We start from the raw sequence: 16,297 nt of genomic DNA, 5'->3' as shown, positions 1-16,297 counted from the left end.
TTGGGTGCTCTGCGGCTTACGGGACTACCTCCACATGGTCCGTACTGGGCCACAACGTTCACCGTTACCATACTTTCTTACCTCGAAGCTGATGAATGTGACCCCTGTTGCATACACGGCACCCAATCAGCCCTTACTTAGTCTATTGACAGTCCTGTACGGAAACTCTAACAAACCTCGACTTGAAGCTTCAGACGAGCGCGATTACGTCTTTTCGGTATTGGGGCTGGTCGACGCAAGCAGGAGTCCATATGTTCGAGCTGATTACTCGAAAGACTGGGCCACTGTCCGGATTGAAGTGGCGAAGGCCTGCCTGATCCATTACGGGCTGGATTTACTATCGTTCTGCGGCATTAATTCTACTCCGGAAACGCCAGACCGCTTGTCTGCACCCTCTTGGGCGCCGGACTGGGCAAACGAAACGCTTCTACAGCCTCTTAGCGTTAGCCCCAGATTTGTAACAAGAGGAGGTGGAAAGGGCAGTGCATACAATGCATGCAGTTCTCTAAGTCAATTTGTGTATGAGGAATCTTTTGATCTTCATAACCATCTTCAACTTTCTGCCGTACACTTCGACAAGATTTCTAAGCCAGGAGATCCTCTCTTGGATGATTCTTTCATTACCCCTTGGCTAGAAGATCTTCAAGAACTTTTGGACGATGGCGGTGAAGCTTATCACACGGAAGAGGCAGTTTACGAAGCTCTTTGGAGGACTCCCATTGCGGATCGTGCCTTCGTGCATAATTATGAGACTTCCAGAGCATCTAGGCGAACAAAGCATTCATATCTGGCTCTCTTTTCTGGCACAGTTTCCTCGGGGGTCCAATACGTGGATATCGTGCAAGACAAGCTCCATGGAAGGCGCCCTTTTCGGACCAGCAAAGGCTTTCTTGGCATTGGGCCGGAAAGCCTCCTTGAAGATGACTCTGTTTGGATCTTCCCTGGCGCGCATGTGCCATTCGTCTTGCGCAATGCTGGGCAAGGATGTTGGGTAGTTGTGGGTGAGGCATATGTGCATGGCATTATGGACGGAGATGCGCTGGATCAAGCATCAGAGCTTCAAAATATTTCATTGGCATGATGATGTTTAGATAAGATACCCGAGATATACATTAGAAACACTATTCACGAATGGTGCCATGCTGCAATCCTATTATGTAATAGGTATTCAAATATGTATGGGGTGTTTTTTTAGCTATCTTTCGTCATCTGTTCATACCTATTCTGCGTCTGTATTTCATATAATCTTGAGTTAAGTTTACCAAGTAAAAAAGAAATCGAGAAGAGCTTCTATTGGTACGTGCCATTGATTATACTTGGGATATAAATATAAAATAAAGCGTGTGTTACCGAAAATTAGTTAAAAAGATCGTCAGGTAGTTGTATTTTCATTATCTACCGGTCTTTACAGAGTTGGCTGTTGGGCGTACGATATTTTAGTGACTAACAGAAATTAAATCAAATAACCATAGGGCTTAAATCCAATCCGCGGGCGAGGTAGATTAAAGGCTAGCGTGAAAATAGAGTAAGACCTGGTTACATTATAAAAATTGTAACTTAATTTATCATATCGTGCCTGTAGTGCTCCTCCGTGACTTGATCTGTTATAAAACCTCGTCCTCTTCCTCCTCTTCTTTCTCCTTCTCCTTCTCTTCCTTCTGCTCTTTCTTCTTCTGCTGCTGCTGCTCCTGCTCCTGCCCCTGCTCCTCCTGCTGCTCCTCTTTAACCCTCTCCTCTTCTTCGCTACCTTGTTTCTTTCCTTTATGAAGAGAATTAAGCTGATTAAGAAGAGAAAGGGATTCTTCACAAACAGAGCCAAGGTGATGAAGAAGAGCAAGAGGGTCTTTAACACTCTCGTCTGTTTTCTCACCCTCTTCCTTGATGTCCGCCGCGGCCTGCTCCTTATATTCCTCGTCTTCACCTTGTTCCATCAACGCCTCCTCCTCACATGCATAGTCATCCCTGGTCCACGGCTCCTTCCCGGAAATCGGTAAAACAAGATTGTACTTCTCAGAATATGCCAATGCAAGCTTAAACGCGACCGTCTCCTCCCAATAGACGACAGCCTCATTTACATGGCACTCCGGTGGGCGAGACGGTATCTTTTCTTTTGTCTTCAGCTCCGTCATCAGTAGTTGCCACCCCCGGAGATTTATAGACTTGAGTTTGCGCATGACGCTCTGCAAGCCATCACGACGAAGAGCTTCCTCGATGGGCAGAGCTTTTCTTCGGACATCAATTTCCAGCGACGTCAAGGTTCGCCCACGGCCATCCGAAGCGGGTGCACGGCATGGCGATGATGATCGCCGCGGCGACTGCATTCTGTCATCGGTTTGGGTAGCTGAGCTATAGGTAGTGTTTCTGCCGTTAAATTGGGTGGCTGCGTTACTGGTATTGGGCCCACTGAAGTTTCTTGGGAAGATTCTCTGCAAGTGCTCGGTTGCCTGATCTCTCGCCGCTCGCTCCCTGGCGGCCCGCTTTGCTGCTGCGTGGCTTCTAAAAGATCGCCGCTGCTCCAACACGGATGGAGTCGGATTGTCTGCCGTGAGCTTCCCGGCCGGTTCTATTTCTAGCTGGCCGACATTAGCCATGGCTTGAAGGAGCTGGTCTACGGGAAGTGGCCTTCGGGGGAATATTGGGGCCGGTTGGAGCTGGAAAAGCAGCGGCGGCTCTGTTGTGTGAAACGCTGTATCTGGGCTATTTGGGAGGGACGGATAAGGTACATCGCGAGGTAGTGGTGCCGAGTATTCCGTAGACGTGGGTTCTGTGTCATATGAGTTGTTGGAGACTGTAGGGCTACTCGGGCTTTCAGGGCCAACGTCTGTATCATTGTTGTCGCTGTCGTCACTCTCCACGGTCGGACTCATTGGTTTGTAACCCCTCCCCAAACCTGCCCGGTCAGAACGCAAGATGAGTGATGTTAGATAATTAAGAAATATGGAGACAGACTTTACCACTCTCAAAAGGGTCGACAGGATCCAGTAATAGAATTGTAGCTCTGAAAGAAGGCGAGCAGCAACGAAGAACTGAGTTGCACGTTGCCTCAATGCATCGGTCATGAGGGTTAGATTTCCAGCCGGATTCGGGGCCGAGTTCTGTACTCCGTGGGGATTAGCTTCAGCTGCTTGAACCTGCAAGAGCTTAATGAATAGGAACAAAAGTATTGTAGCGACGATTGAAGTTAAGAGGTATTCCATAATGGCTAGATATGGAACATGAATACAGTGCGAATTGGAGTAAGATACCGGAGGGGGAATTTTTGATATCAGCAGAAGAGGAGCGAAGTGGACGAGTATACAATAGTTTGGGAGAACAAAGACGTGGGCATGTCGTATTTTTAGAACTCGGTTCAGATGCGCCGCCATACAACTTGACAATGCTTTGACAGATGTAAAAGCTGTGGTTGTGGCTGAGCCGGCGTCAGGGTCTGCATGTCCAGCTGTCGGGTTGCGCCTTCCAGAAAGGTGTGGCCGTGCTCCCGCGGCAACCACCTGCCTCTCCAGACTTGCGACGGCAATATCACCTTCGCCTCTCTCGGGGGCTCACTTTTACAATCACTTTCAGGTAGTGTTGCTTTGCCACCTCCGGCTTGGCGCGGTATCTTCTTTCTTCGTCCTTTGAACCACGCCACCTTTCAGCCTTACCTGACCATTCTTTGTCTACTTTGTTCCCAACTCACCGTCCGTCTTGAATGGCAGGCGCCATGACTGATATCATCAGCCTCGCTACACGCTTCGCGACAGCGGTAAGTTCAACCATCAACACCTGCCTGAATCAGATCCGGATGCTCGGCATTTGCTACACCGGTGACTGCTCAGACGGGCGCACTGCATGATCTCACGTAGCTATGTCGAGGAAACCCACCCAGATCTTCTCTTCCTCTGCGCGAGCGCGCGATTCGCCTTCATGCCTGTCATTGCCGCTGATCGTCTACGATAGACACTCGATATTCTGAAGCGCTGCATCGCCTTTGCCTTTCTGGCATCCAATGTGGTCCTGTACAATGTCCGAACGGCTTCTGAATCCCTGGCCGACCACTTCCGACATTGGTATGCTGCACAAGCGCATCTGAACTTCAAAAACTACACTGTTGTAGCGACATCATCTGCACGAGATATGTCCCATCACCTCAACCATGCGCACATGGCATTCAAGGCCTTCTCGGAAGTTTGCCTGGCCAAAACGAGGATCATGTCTGTGAGGATCTCAGTCAAAGCGTGGAACACTGCACAAGCAATGGATACAAGCTTGGTGAACAGCATGAGATGGGCGGCACACAACCTCTGGTGCCTCTGGACATCAATTTCGTCACACTTGAGCTCGTGCCAGAGGGGAATCGTCAGAGCTTTCGGTCGCCTTGGAAGCGTCGCAACAATCTACGCAGAAGCGGTCAAGGCGTTGGTCATCAAAGCCTTCATCACGCAACGCCTCTTCAGAACCAACGTATGGATTTGGCTTGTTGCCAAGTTTGAGGCACTTCGAGACAATAGCTTGTTTCTTTACGGTCGCTTCACAGAGTATTGCGCGGCTTTTTGGCACCTTTGGACAGCTGTAGATCCTCGCTACCTCTTCTGGATGCAAGTCTTCTGCATGGGTGCCATGCTCATCTACTCTCGACGTAGCATCCGCAAGCTTTATTGCTGTTGCCAGGAACTTTCCTGGCTCATGATTATAGCGTCCCAGGATTTCGCTTCACCATTGAGCCAGCTTCAACTCATGCAGCTTGAGATGGTTCTTCGGAGGACCCTCCCGGGGAGCTATGTCTACGACCACACCACATTCGAACAGTGGCCCAGAAAGCACCATTTCCGCAGCACACTTCAACTAACCAGGTACGCAATTTGTACTGCCATTCTAGCGAACCATTCCCGAAACTGACAGTCTTGCTCAGGCCGAAAGAGCGGTTAAGTCTCTTCAGCTTTCCACCAGACGTTCGCTTGCGTATCTTCGCCCTCGCTCTCACATCGACCACGCAGTTCTCCTGGCTCCCCGACCGACACATCTTCCGCCTCGACCCCCCAAACATCGACTTCCACCGCATCTGGTCCGTCGCACGTTCTCTCGGCTACGTCCTTCCTGGCACCGTCCTCACCATCGACGCCTGCGCCCCGCCGCTCCCTCGAACATCTTCGGCCTTGCTGCCGCGCCTCGCTGCTTCGCTTTCACGTCCCGCCAGCTACTTCGTACAACCAAGACCAAGCGGCCGTGAGCAGTTGATCGAGATGCTGGCTCGACTCTCGCTGCCAACGGTCGAGCGGAAGCTTTGGACGGAAAATGTGGCGGCGAGCATGCGCGCGGGGGAGCGGTGGACTCTCGCGGTGCGGGAGTCGTGGTACCGTGTGTGGAGCTTCGATATCGGCTTGATGCTCGGCGCGTTGAAACCGGACGGCGTGGGCAGGATCTTTCCGGGTATTGTGGTGGAGTACAAGATTGTGATAGGGGGCGGGGACATGGAGGGAGAGAAGAGGGATAAAAAGATCTTGGAGATGATCAGGCAGTTGAGGGAGGCAGTCATGATGGAGCACCGAGATGCGAGGTTCAAGGTTGTTGTTGAGGGCCTGGAGGCCTGGGAAGGGATGATCGGTAGGGAAGAACTGAAGGACAAGCAGGTTGTGGAAGAGGTGAGGGCCCTGGTTGCGGCGATGAACGAGGTATAAGAGATATCTCTGTTTCGGTGCAGTCATCATTCGATGGCTAGGTATAAAGTGCGCTAAAAGGCGCCAGACATCATTCACTCAGACTATTGACAGTCAGCAACCTTCAGGATACGTATTGTAGGTACTTTCCGAGGATTGATAGCACATCATTCTGTAAGGTCACTGAGCATGGTTGCTTTTTGGAGTCCTTTTGAACAATAAACGCTAAAATGAGGCTACACCATAATTTGACTATCCAGCATACCTTTTGGCGGCTCAGTATCTTTGCCGAAAAACAATCCACCTGCCCAATCTATCAAGAAGTACCACAGCTGCCAACAGCCCCGCCACAACGGGCAGGATAGCAGGACTCTTCAGAAAATTATAGATAAACATGTGGTTCGCGGCTCCCGCTCCAAGCCCCGCAGCCACAACCGCAATCAGCGCCCTCGATCCCAAGGCCATCTTCTCAAACAAATCCAACCTCTTCTTGCCACCATCACCCCCATGCCATCTCGACGACGCCATGATCCAGAAGATGGCCGCAAAAGACACCATAGCAATGAACACGCTACCCCAGTAGTAGATGTAGAGCGTCGAGTACGCCGAGCGCGCGCTGCTGTACGCATCCTCGCCGGCCGGCGGCGTCACGCCCGTGCTTTCGAACAAGCCGCCCAGCACGTCTCCCACGACGTCGCGCACGAGCTCGGGCATATCGACGTTCGTCGTATTCGCGACGGAGCAGACGCCCGTCGCGTTGCCGGCCGCCGCGATGCTCTCCATGATGACGGGCACCTGCGCCGCACTCTCGAGCTTCTGGTCGAGCTTGAACGGCTTGAAGGCGGCCGTCAGCGCGTCCGCGAGCGCCGAGCCGGAGAGGTGCTGTGTGAGGCACGCCGTCACGGCGGCGTCCTGGAAGGAGGAGAAGTGCGCGAAGACGGAGCGCGCCAGCGCGATCTGCTGCGAGCCTTCGACGGTGCCGACGAGCGAGAGGTGCAGCGGGAAGTGCAGCGCCACCCACGCGAGTTGGCGGATGGAGCCGATGTGCGTGGCTGGGGTGTTGTCGAAGTAGATCAGGAAGAGGAAGAACTGTGGGTAGGGTCGTTGTGTTAGTGTCGGGGAAAGAGGAGGGGGGGGCAGGCAGTAGGCTGGGGTAACATACCAGGATCAGGACGATGCAGATGACCAGGAAGCAGCCGTCGAATGTCAGGCCGGACTTGCTCATGAGCTTGGCGACTGTTTTGGTCACACCGATAGCTCCCTCACCGATGATGATGAGCGTCAGCAACCCCATGCGCTCCATCAGGTGGGTTTTCTTGAAGCTGATCTTTCGCCACACGCACGCAGTGCCAATGACGATGGCCACCTCGATCCCGATGATTATATACCATACGTAGTAGATGCCCAGGCCGTTGCCAGATTCTTCTGAGAAGGCGGGTACCATAGAGTAATAAGCGCCGCCGCATAGGATAAATGTGGTAATCATGAGGCCGAGCGGGAAGCTAAGCCCCTTTACTTTCCGTCGGATGAAGAAGAGAGCAACCGAGTACTGGAACCCCAGCAGTAGGCGGCTCATAAAGAGCATGATGCATAAAATGCGGAAGTTCTAGAAAGTCATTAGCTTTGACATTCAGGAAGCTGAGCGTTGTGTCTACCTTGTTGTTATGTTCCTTTCCGCCTGGATGAAATGACGACCCCACAAGAGCAAATCCCACAAAAATGACGAATTGTATCACCTTGCAAGCCCGCTCATAACCGCAGTCCACCGCGAATCTCACATCGTGCAAGGTGATTTGCAGCCACGTGAACCAAATTATGCCAAAGAGACCAATATATGCTACGAGCGTGCTAGTATCCGTAATCGAGTGTGTCGAGGTAAACGTCGCGAGGTTGGCAATAAGAAAGAGGTCGAAGAAGAGCTCGATGTTGTTCGATTCCCCACGTAAGCCGAACCGTGGGTCATCTCCTTGGGCGTATTTCAAGGGCGATTCGATAATTGGTAACAGTGCTGCTTTGTCCTCTTGTACGTGAGACGAGATTCTACTCCTGGGTCAGACGCTATACTGTTAGGATATGAAAAGTGGTTTCAAAGAGAGAGAAAGCTCTTACGATTCGTAATCGCGCCCACGATCTGTATCCACAAACGCAAACTCATACATCGCTTCTGTGCTGAGCTCGTGCGATGGAGGTAAAGGGGGAGAGAAATGGGGTGCGACAGCAAAAGGTGAGGGCAGGTCTAATGGGCAATGGACCATTGGGCTGGTGCTGTTTTATCATGCATAGCCAACTCAATAAGCATGGGCCCTATGGCTGAGCAGTTAGCCCAGGAGAGCTTGGCATGCGACTTAAGCTCCCGCACGGTGCGTTGTGATACACTTGGCAGGATCACATTCACCGAGAATACAAGGCTGCGGTGTACCGGTTACGAAGTCCAAAAACAACTCCAGGAGAGAGATGCGAGCGTCAGTCATTGTAACTGTATGTGGAGGGTGTTGATGAGATAGAACGTCGGAGCGATATCCTCTAATACAGCGTCGCGGACATCCTGGGCTTCGATTTTCGTCCTTGGGCACTAGGTAATCCAGTAGGGCAACACTACTTTAAGCTAACCTAGGTGCTTACAGCTGGTGCTCAATCCGGTCAGGTTTCGTATTTCGGTTCAGGCTTGGCATCCGCGCGGGAGTCCGGGCTCGTGTTCGGACAACCTACTGAATCCGAAAATGGGACAGTTATGCTACTTTACATATTAGACTGGCATCAGCGTGCAGATCTACATGGTAGCAAAACAGAAAACCTCGTGTTGAAGAAAATCCATTGAGACAGGTGAGCAAAAGGGGTATACAGTTCTCAAACTACGCTGAAGCTTCCCTCGGTAAGTGCTTCAACATCCTTCAAAGTACCGAAACATACGAAAACTCTCGCGACCCATAGGGCCTTTTGACGTACGTACTCCTCCCTAGCCGCGAGACCGCCATCACAGACGCGAGCTGCTGCTGCTCCAAGCAGAGCCGTCTCCTCTCGCAGCACGCTCTCGGTACCACGAAATACGGAACCATTTGCCCAGGCTACCAAGTGAGCCATGTCCTCCTCTACATCGATGTCCGCTTCAGCCGGATGGTGCGGCAGGCAAACAGCATCTCGAACGCCTTGAGTAGCAACGCGGATGTAAAGCAGGGACGTGCACCGGCCTTTCGCAAGATCGAAGTCTCGTATATTGCGTTGGTGCGCGTAGTATCCTAAAGCGAGAAGCGGAAGGAGGAGTTTCTGGTGCACGTTCTGGTCGACCGTCCATCCATCTTGCATCCAGGTGGCGATTTCACGGAGCAGATCCTCGGTGCTCAAATCTTCCTGGGAAGGCCCGATCGATCGCACATAACCAACGCTTTGGGGAGTCCCCAGTCTGTCGGACGTTGGCGGTGAGCTATGCGGCCTCTCTATCAACGGAGGCGATCCTGGGAATGGGGACGAGCCATCGGCAAACAACGGAAGCTGCACTAGACTCTTCGAGCCTTTCTTCCTCAGCTCTGCTTCAGCCTCGTTGTCTGATGCAGTGGGGCTCTCCGCCTCCGCGAATGCTCGTTTCCGTGACGCATGCTCGATGACGGGTTCTGGGAGAAGTTCCGTTGCAGGTGGTGTTTCTTCTACAACAGATACACTTCTTCGAGCAAAATCATCTGGCGTCTGCGGTGCTTCCGATGCCTTTTTCGCGAGGTCCTGCGCAACGGAATCCTGAGTCGGCTTCTCTATTGCTTTTGTCGAATCCCTGACAGCTTCTTTATACGCAGGCGGTGCGCTTCCTTCTCGGTCGCTGTCGTCCGCTCTCGCTTCCAAGCAATTTTTGACATCGGGCTCTGCATCCTTGGCGTGTAGGTCGAAAAGCTCCCATGCATCCTGTTTTGCGCCTCGGCCTTGGTACATGGACTTGGGACGAAGTTGCGGGGTGCGAACGGAACCCTCAAGCGCAGCTGTGGAAAAGTCGCTGAGGGCCACCTGTGAGTAGGTGTTTCGCTTGAGATAGACATCGAAGTTCGTAGTCTGAGATAAGGAGCGCAGACTGAGAAGGAGTTCTCGAGGGGTACCGAGCAGCTCGTGCTTCATCTTGATCCTGGGCATCAACACGTAACCTCGTTCTTTGAGGTTGAATTCAAGTCGGATGACATTCGCAGAATCGCCGAGGCCACTGGATTTGAGAACATCAGAATGCGATTTCGTTATTTCCGATGTGTTGGTTGTGGTGACGCCAAGGGGAGTCGTAGAGCTGAAAGCTTCGGGGGGAAGAATAAAGAATAGGTCGGTCGGCTTCGAGGCACTCCCAGCGCGGACACGAAGCGGCAGATGAAATAGCAATACGCAAGCATTCTTATCCTCTAGGGAGTGTCCAAGCAGAAGGGAAAATTCAGCCTTTTTATTGTGAGATGACAAGCGACCCAGAAAATGAATATCCTGACTCTCATCCTCCCATGCCGCAACAACTCGGTCAGCAACTAGCCACTTCAGATCTACCCCCAGCGACTTATTGATGTTGGCCTCTCGAGATTCCATCGTGTGCTCGTGAGCGTAAGGAGCGGCAACTAGATGTCAGTCAGTAGTTGAAGATGCTATCTTCTTCAAAAACAACGAGCCCCCCACTCATATGTGGGGATACCCGCCCACCCGGGCTTTTCGAGCGTCGATGCGCTGGAGCAGCCCTGGCTCGATGATGATACTGGCCACGACGGACGTCCGCACCCGTGGCTTGAGGGGATCGAGGCAAGTGCTGCCACACGACCGGGACAACTGGCGTCGGATAGCGACACGGTACACTACCACACAGACGGAACAGCGAGCGCGTCGCGAAGACACGGGGTGCTGTTACGCGCCCAGAATAGCTCGCGTGCACTACCACACAAAACGAGGCGCTGTCACGCAGTCGGGGCAGGCGGCGCACGGGAACCCTCAAGCGTGCCGTGACGTGTCGATAGCCGGACCGGGGCGATTTCGATGGGAGCGACGGAGTTGTCGAGATGTCGGGATGATGGTGGTGGTGGTTGGCGATGGTTGGAGTGAAGGAGGCTGGGCGCCGGCTCCAAGGTTGACGGGAGCGGCGCGCGCCGGGAGGCGGATCAAGCTTTCTCCGAAAGCCATGCGCACGGACCCGCCACGACACGGACCATCGCCGGGCTACCTAACACTATCCCCAGCACGGCTCCATCACAACTTCGCAACAACTCCAATTCTTAAAATTCTAGACCAGATCTATCAAGTCGTGAGTAACCACTATGTTACACACGTGCCTGACGCAAGTGGCTTGCTCACGCAACCCCAGCACCCAGCGTATCCCTCTCCTTCAACTCCGCAGCAATTTCCCTCCTGCGCACTCTATCTTCTGTGCCCGTTCTGTCCTTGAATACATGGTCCATATCCTCCAGGCTTCGACCTTTCGTCTCCGGGACACACAGGTATGACCAAATCAAACTGATCAAACAGAACACTGCAAAAAAAGTATAGGCCCCAAAACCATTCGTGTTCTGGATCAGTGGTGGCGTAATCAACCCAATTATGAAGTTGTTCAACCACTGAAAAGGATCAGCATGTTAACACAGCCTAGCAATTCCGAGTATCACTTACATTAGAGCATGTGCTCCATGCTACACCCTTTGCTCGAATCGAGCTCGGGAAGATCTCGCTCGGCATTGCTGTGAGAAAGCCCGTTAGTTTGCTCAGTTTGAGAAACGACGAGGGTCCAACTTACCCCATGGCACCGGGCCCCAAGTCATGCCAAATACCAGCATGTATGCGAAAAGGAACGCAACTGCCACCCAGCCTTTGTCCTTATTGTTCTCCCACGAGTTGAAGTACAATCCGACCAGCACTGCAATAATGAGGTGGCATACCGTCATGCACGCGCTCCCGAACAGCAGTAACGGCCGACGACCATACGCGTCCATCGTGTATAGACTCGTCGACACTCCCACCAACTGAGTAATGTTCAACACACCCGCAAGGACCAACCGCATATCATATCCGATCCCCATCGTTTCAAAAAGCGACGGCGCGTAGTAGATGAGGGCGTTGATACCTACGAATTGTTGGAAGAACATTATCATGATGCCTAGCATCGTCCTGCGCCAATAGCCCTGCCTGAAGCAGTCCAGGTACGACGTCAGTTCCAGCTTCACTTTCGCCCACGCGCTCCGCGCCGTTTGCGTAAACAGGTGCGGATGCTTCTTCTCTGCCACCTCGCGGTGAAACGCCACTTCAGCGCGAATGTCTAACCACTCGGCCTGCACGCGTGGATCGTCAGCAGGCAGGTTACGCAGTTTGCAGAGCGCGGCAAGGCACTCTTCATTGCGACCCTTGGATGCAAGCCACCGCGGCGAGAAAGGAATCCAGAGGACCGATACCCCCAGGAGGAGAGCCGGAAAGATTTGAAGCAGAAAGGGGAGGCGGTAGGACCACTCGTTGTCGATGTAGCGTGTACCGAAGGTGATCCAGTAAGCGACGATGATACCGAAGACAATGGAAAACTCTTCAAGGACGAGAAGGGAGCCTGTTGAACGCAATGAGTCTATTTTTGAGAACAAAGTCGGGGAAAGACCTTTACGCACCTCGGATCTCTGGGGGAGAGACCTCGGAGATATAGAGAGGGACGACCATGCTGAGCATTCCGACACCAATGCCGCCAATCAGTCTGCCGACTACGAGCATCGCATAGTCGACGGCGCCGGTTTGAATGGAGGAGCCAATAACAAAGATGACAACGGCAACGACAATGGAGTATTTGCGGGAAATCCTTTCGGCGAGCCAACCCTGGTTGATTGCACCAATCAAAGCTCCGAGCTGGATCATTGCAGTCATGAAGCCTTTCCAGAAACCGCCTCCACTCGCAGTGTCAGAAACTCGTGGGAAGCGGTCAAGAAACTGGTCCATGACGAGGATGATGGAGATTACTCCTTGGTCTTTGCGAATGTTCACATTAGAGCGAGTTCTCCAGTGAGTTGGAGGAGGGGCAAGCCATTACCGTATCCAAAGAGGAATCCTCCGAGACGAACGACGAATGCGCAAAGAACGACATATTTGGACTGGAACATGCCCATGAACCCTGGAGTTGCATTTCAGTCCGGGTTTCACTTGTACGAGATAGAATGAACATCAACATGTTACTGACCGCTTTTGACGTAGGCTTCTCGCAGTTCCACCATGGTATCTTCCGTATGCTCTCTCGTGTTCTTCGGATCCGAGTAGACACCGGCTTCCTTCTCCACAGGATCCGCCCCATGGCTGGGAGGTTGGTTCGTCGACATCTCGGCTGCCAACGTTAGAGGATACTTTCAGGCTTTCAACTTTAAGACTAAGAACGAGGATTTTTGTCTGTGTAACAGCTCGTATGTCACAGACCGTTTGGCTGCATTATATGTCAGTAAGGAAACTTGATCCCGAATCCTGCAGTGACGGCACGGCATTTGCAGATCGAACAGGCACTTGGCTATGGAAACTCGTCGAATTCACAAAGTGCCACCCTGCAATGAATCAGGCTTGGTCGCGCGAGGTGCTTACGTAGTCATGTGACGAAAGCTAATTCGGCGGCCAAGATGCGGGGTATGGAGTTGGACAAGGCCAAGACTCTCGACTGTTCGGTGAATAATGACTGTAGAGGGACATGCGTATGGCTTCTTAGCATTTCGGGAAATAATTGAACGTATCTGCTAATCTCTTCTCGGGGTTTTAGATTGACGATCTACGGGGTCAACCGTAGTGACTGTATTCGGGACAAAAGGCCAAGCCTCACAAGTCTTGGAAGAGAGCAAGCAAGAGAGGAACTTTCCAAGTTTCCCAGTGGCCATTACGAGGAATCGTATCAAAGCTCATGAACATACAGTAATAAGTTATGTCTAGTCTACTTGGCTCGCGGTAATTGCAGGACTAATCCTCAGATGTGCTACCTCGTCCGCGATTGCTCATGGGTGAGACAGACCTGTGTGAGATCCAAGATAGTGGCCGAGAACGATGATCCCCTACTGGCCCACCGGAATCCGACACCAACTGCGAGTATCTTTGCTCCTCGCCAGGACTCACGTATTCAATCGGCTCCTCAGCCGGCTTGCCTTTAACCTCAGAATCCGAAAATGCATCCACAAACTTCAACCCATCCCCCTCATAGCGCAGCTGCACCCGCATCCGCCGTGCAACATCCTGCATCTCATGCCGAGAGATCGCCGACGAGAAGCCATCATCAGCAACAGCAGCATCTCCCCTCGCGCTCTGGCGATGCTTCTCGATCGTCTCGTCATCCAGCCCGTGGAAGAGGGGCACGAGCGCCGAAGACTTCCAAGCCCCGACCCGGTGGCCCTGCTCCGCCTCCCACTTCCGCACCACCACCATCAACGCCACCAGAAACCCCAGCGCCAACGCCAACAGCGACGCCGGCAACGCGATCCATCCCCATCGCACGCGCACGCACGTTTTCGACACCATCGGCGTGCCGGTTGCGTAGCCTGAGCCGAGCGTGTCATCGCCCCGCGTGCGGATGTTCGCTGATAGGGAGGTAGCCAGGCCGTCCATGTACTTGTTCACGCTGTCCATGTCGGCCGTGCCGTTGCGGTACAGGTTTTCCAGCCACAGGTCGCCCTCGGTGGCGGCGGGCGTGGCGTAGAACTGCAGCATGTTGTCCATGAACATGTTGGCGAGGAAGATGCGCAGTGGGTTCGCGGCGGAGTGGTTGTAGGCCCAGATGCAGGTATCCGGGTAGTACGAGACGTCGGTTGCTTTTCCCTCTAATGATGTTTTGTTTGTAGTCTCTACCGCGACTGTGTTGGTGGAGCTGGGTGAGGTGCTGGCGTTGCAGCTGCTCCAGGTGCCATTCTGCAAGACCGAATCGGTCGCAAGGGACCACATGTAGGCGTTGGTGCTGGAGAAACTTTGAGGGAGGTTGGTTGAGGAAATGAGCGTTTCGTTGTATGTGGATTGGGTTACGTTCGCTCCGTACGTCTGTAAGCAGGGAAGAAGGGAGCAGCGGACTGCAAAGGGGGTTTCTGGGTAGGTACACTCCGTCGTTGAGGCCGCCTCTGACTCGTCTGTATTACAGCTGCTAGCGTAATTCAGCATCAAGGCCTCAAACGTATATACTGCATCTCCATAGTCTGAGCTGCGGGCGGTACTGGTAGAAGCGAGTACTTGCTGACCGGCCCAGGCCCCGGATGCAAGGGTGTAGTTTGTTGGGACCTCCGTGTCGTTTACGGAAACGGATGCAGAGATGTCGGTGCAAGAGTAGCACATGGCCAATGTCGAGAATGTTGCACCATCATCAGCAGGGAAGGTGCAATTACCGGTTGGACAATCCACTGATATGCTCGTGGAGGAGTTGTCCGGCGGGTTGAGGAGCCCCATCATTACTGCCACTTGAGTTGGCCCATCAAGCGTCGATTGGCCTGCACCAGTATGCATGCCGCCAGTCGAATACCTATTTGTCTTTGGTATGCTTGCAGTGACGCTCGAGTCAGGTTGCATGCAGTCAAAATACTGAATGATTTGTTGAGAAAACGGGTCGACCGCAAGAGCGGCTACCATGATGAAAGACCCCAGACTGGCGAGGTAGCTACGATCTGTCAGCACAGCTTCCGAGGGGGCAAAAGATAGTACGTACTGTTTTCTGGCATCAAAGAGCAGGAACAGAGACCCAGCAGGGCCTCTACTTGCGGCGTCGAAGCGTTCGAGATCAATGAGAGGCCGGGATCCACCGAACCAGTACCATTTGAGCTGGCTGATGCCTGCAAGGATATGAGCGGTTTTCGTGTCAACTAAAAGGCTCACTAACCCTCGGCTATGGGCATGACCAAAGCAGCCCTGAAAATTGCGGTAAATATAGAGATCATGGAGTTGATAGATATTGGATGCGGCCAGTTCGGGAGAGGACGGCCGTTGTAAACGCCGACTGTGGCTACGATGGCGGCCAAAGCAATGAGTGCCAGTACACAGCTGACAACCTCCATCCACCAATACCGTAGAGCAGAAAATGAAGAAGCCATTGTGCCGCTTCTCTTACGGCCTTGCTGGATGCTGGGCTGATTTTGCCATCCGTTCGATCGAGATTCCTGGGATGTCGTTGCCGCTTGTTTGTTCATTTTCCCAGGTACCGGCGGGTTTGGTTGTCGCTGGACTCGGTCTGAATGTGCAAAGAATTCTTTTTTATTAGAGTTGCACTGCCTTGTCGCACAATCAGTCACCGGTGTTGCACATCACTGCCACGCGAGGATTTTGGCCCCCAAGCTGTGGGCCGAGCTTACGCCTCACGCCACGCTCAGATCCGGCTCCTACTATGTACATTTTTAGATTTGCAGATCTCATTGGATGGGCTTTACGTTGCCACTCCGCCTGGTGTTTCGGCACTTCTACCGGTAAAGTGGGAGCCGCTCAGTCCAACCATCATAAGCATATGATCGCATCATTAATTAAATGGAAAAAAGCTTTAGTTGGGCAAAGAATACCAAGATATCACGGAATAATCGATAATCCATTGTCCTTCCCGATTGAGAGAGAACAAATCCATTATACTTATCGGCTGTTTGTTATTCACAGCCAATAGGTTAAAGTAAGCCCTCGAAACAATTCATAGACGACAAGGAAGCCTTCCTCTGGATTTCTCGGCTAGAGATTAAATACATATTTTCCCAAATTTAGTATCA

At 52.5% G+C, this 16,297-nt stretch overlaps 3 protein-coding genes across 3 annotated transcripts; 1 reads left to right on the top strand and 2 right to left on the bottom strand.

Annotated features, from left to right (window-relative positions):
• Nucleotides 1–1,604: 1,604 nt before the first annotated feature.
• LTHEOB_9579 (uncharacterized protein) lies at nt 1,605–2,321 on the bottom strand (the record flags this gene model as incomplete). The annotated part of the gene is made up of 1 exon (XM_035519181.1): nt 1,605–2,321. The coding sequence occupies one exon, from the start codon at nt 2,319–2,321 to the stop codon at nt 1,605–1,607; it is 717 nt and encodes a 238-aa protein (XP_035368806.1).
• A 1,370-nt stretch (nt 2,322–3,691) lies between these two features.
• Nucleotides 3,692–5,657, top strand: LTHEOB_9578 (uncharacterized protein; the record flags this gene model as incomplete). Its single annotated transcript, XM_035519180.1, has 3 exons — nt 3,692–3,745; nt 3,940–4,832; nt 4,892–5,657. 3 exons carry the CDS (start codon nt 3,692–3,694, stop codon nt 5,655–5,657), a joined length of 1,713 nt encoding a protein of 570 aa, XP_035368805.1.
• A 255-nt stretch (nt 5,658–5,912) lies between these two features.
• Nucleotides 5,913–15,487, bottom strand: LTHEOB_9577 (Sugar/inositol transporter; the record flags this gene model as incomplete). The annotated part of the gene is made up of 14 exons (XM_035519179.1): nt 5,913–6,725; nt 6,799–7,242; nt 7,292–7,676; nt 8,587–9,816; nt 10,932–11,191; nt 11,244–11,311; nt 11,368–12,165; nt 12,224–12,574; nt 12,637–12,717; nt 12,784–12,924; nt 13,591–13,630; nt 13,692–15,210; nt 15,259–15,382; nt 15,430–15,487. 14 exons carry the CDS (start codon nt 15,485–15,487, stop codon nt 5,913–5,915), a joined length of 6,312 nt encoding a protein of 2,103 aa, XP_035368804.1.
• Nucleotides 15,488–16,297: the final 810 nt, after the last annotated feature.

The sequence above is a fragment of the Lasiodiplodia theobromae genome (assembly GCF_012971845.1).
Source record: "Lasiodiplodia theobromae strain AM2As chromosome Unknown scaffold_32, whole genome shotgun sequence".
Taxonomy (NCBI): Eukaryota; Fungi; Ascomycota; class Dothideomycetes; order Botryosphaeriales; family Botryosphaeriaceae; genus Lasiodiplodia; species Lasiodiplodia theobromae.
Note: the sequence above shows the minus strand (reverse complement) of the source record. Positions and strands in the feature narration are given on the sequence as shown.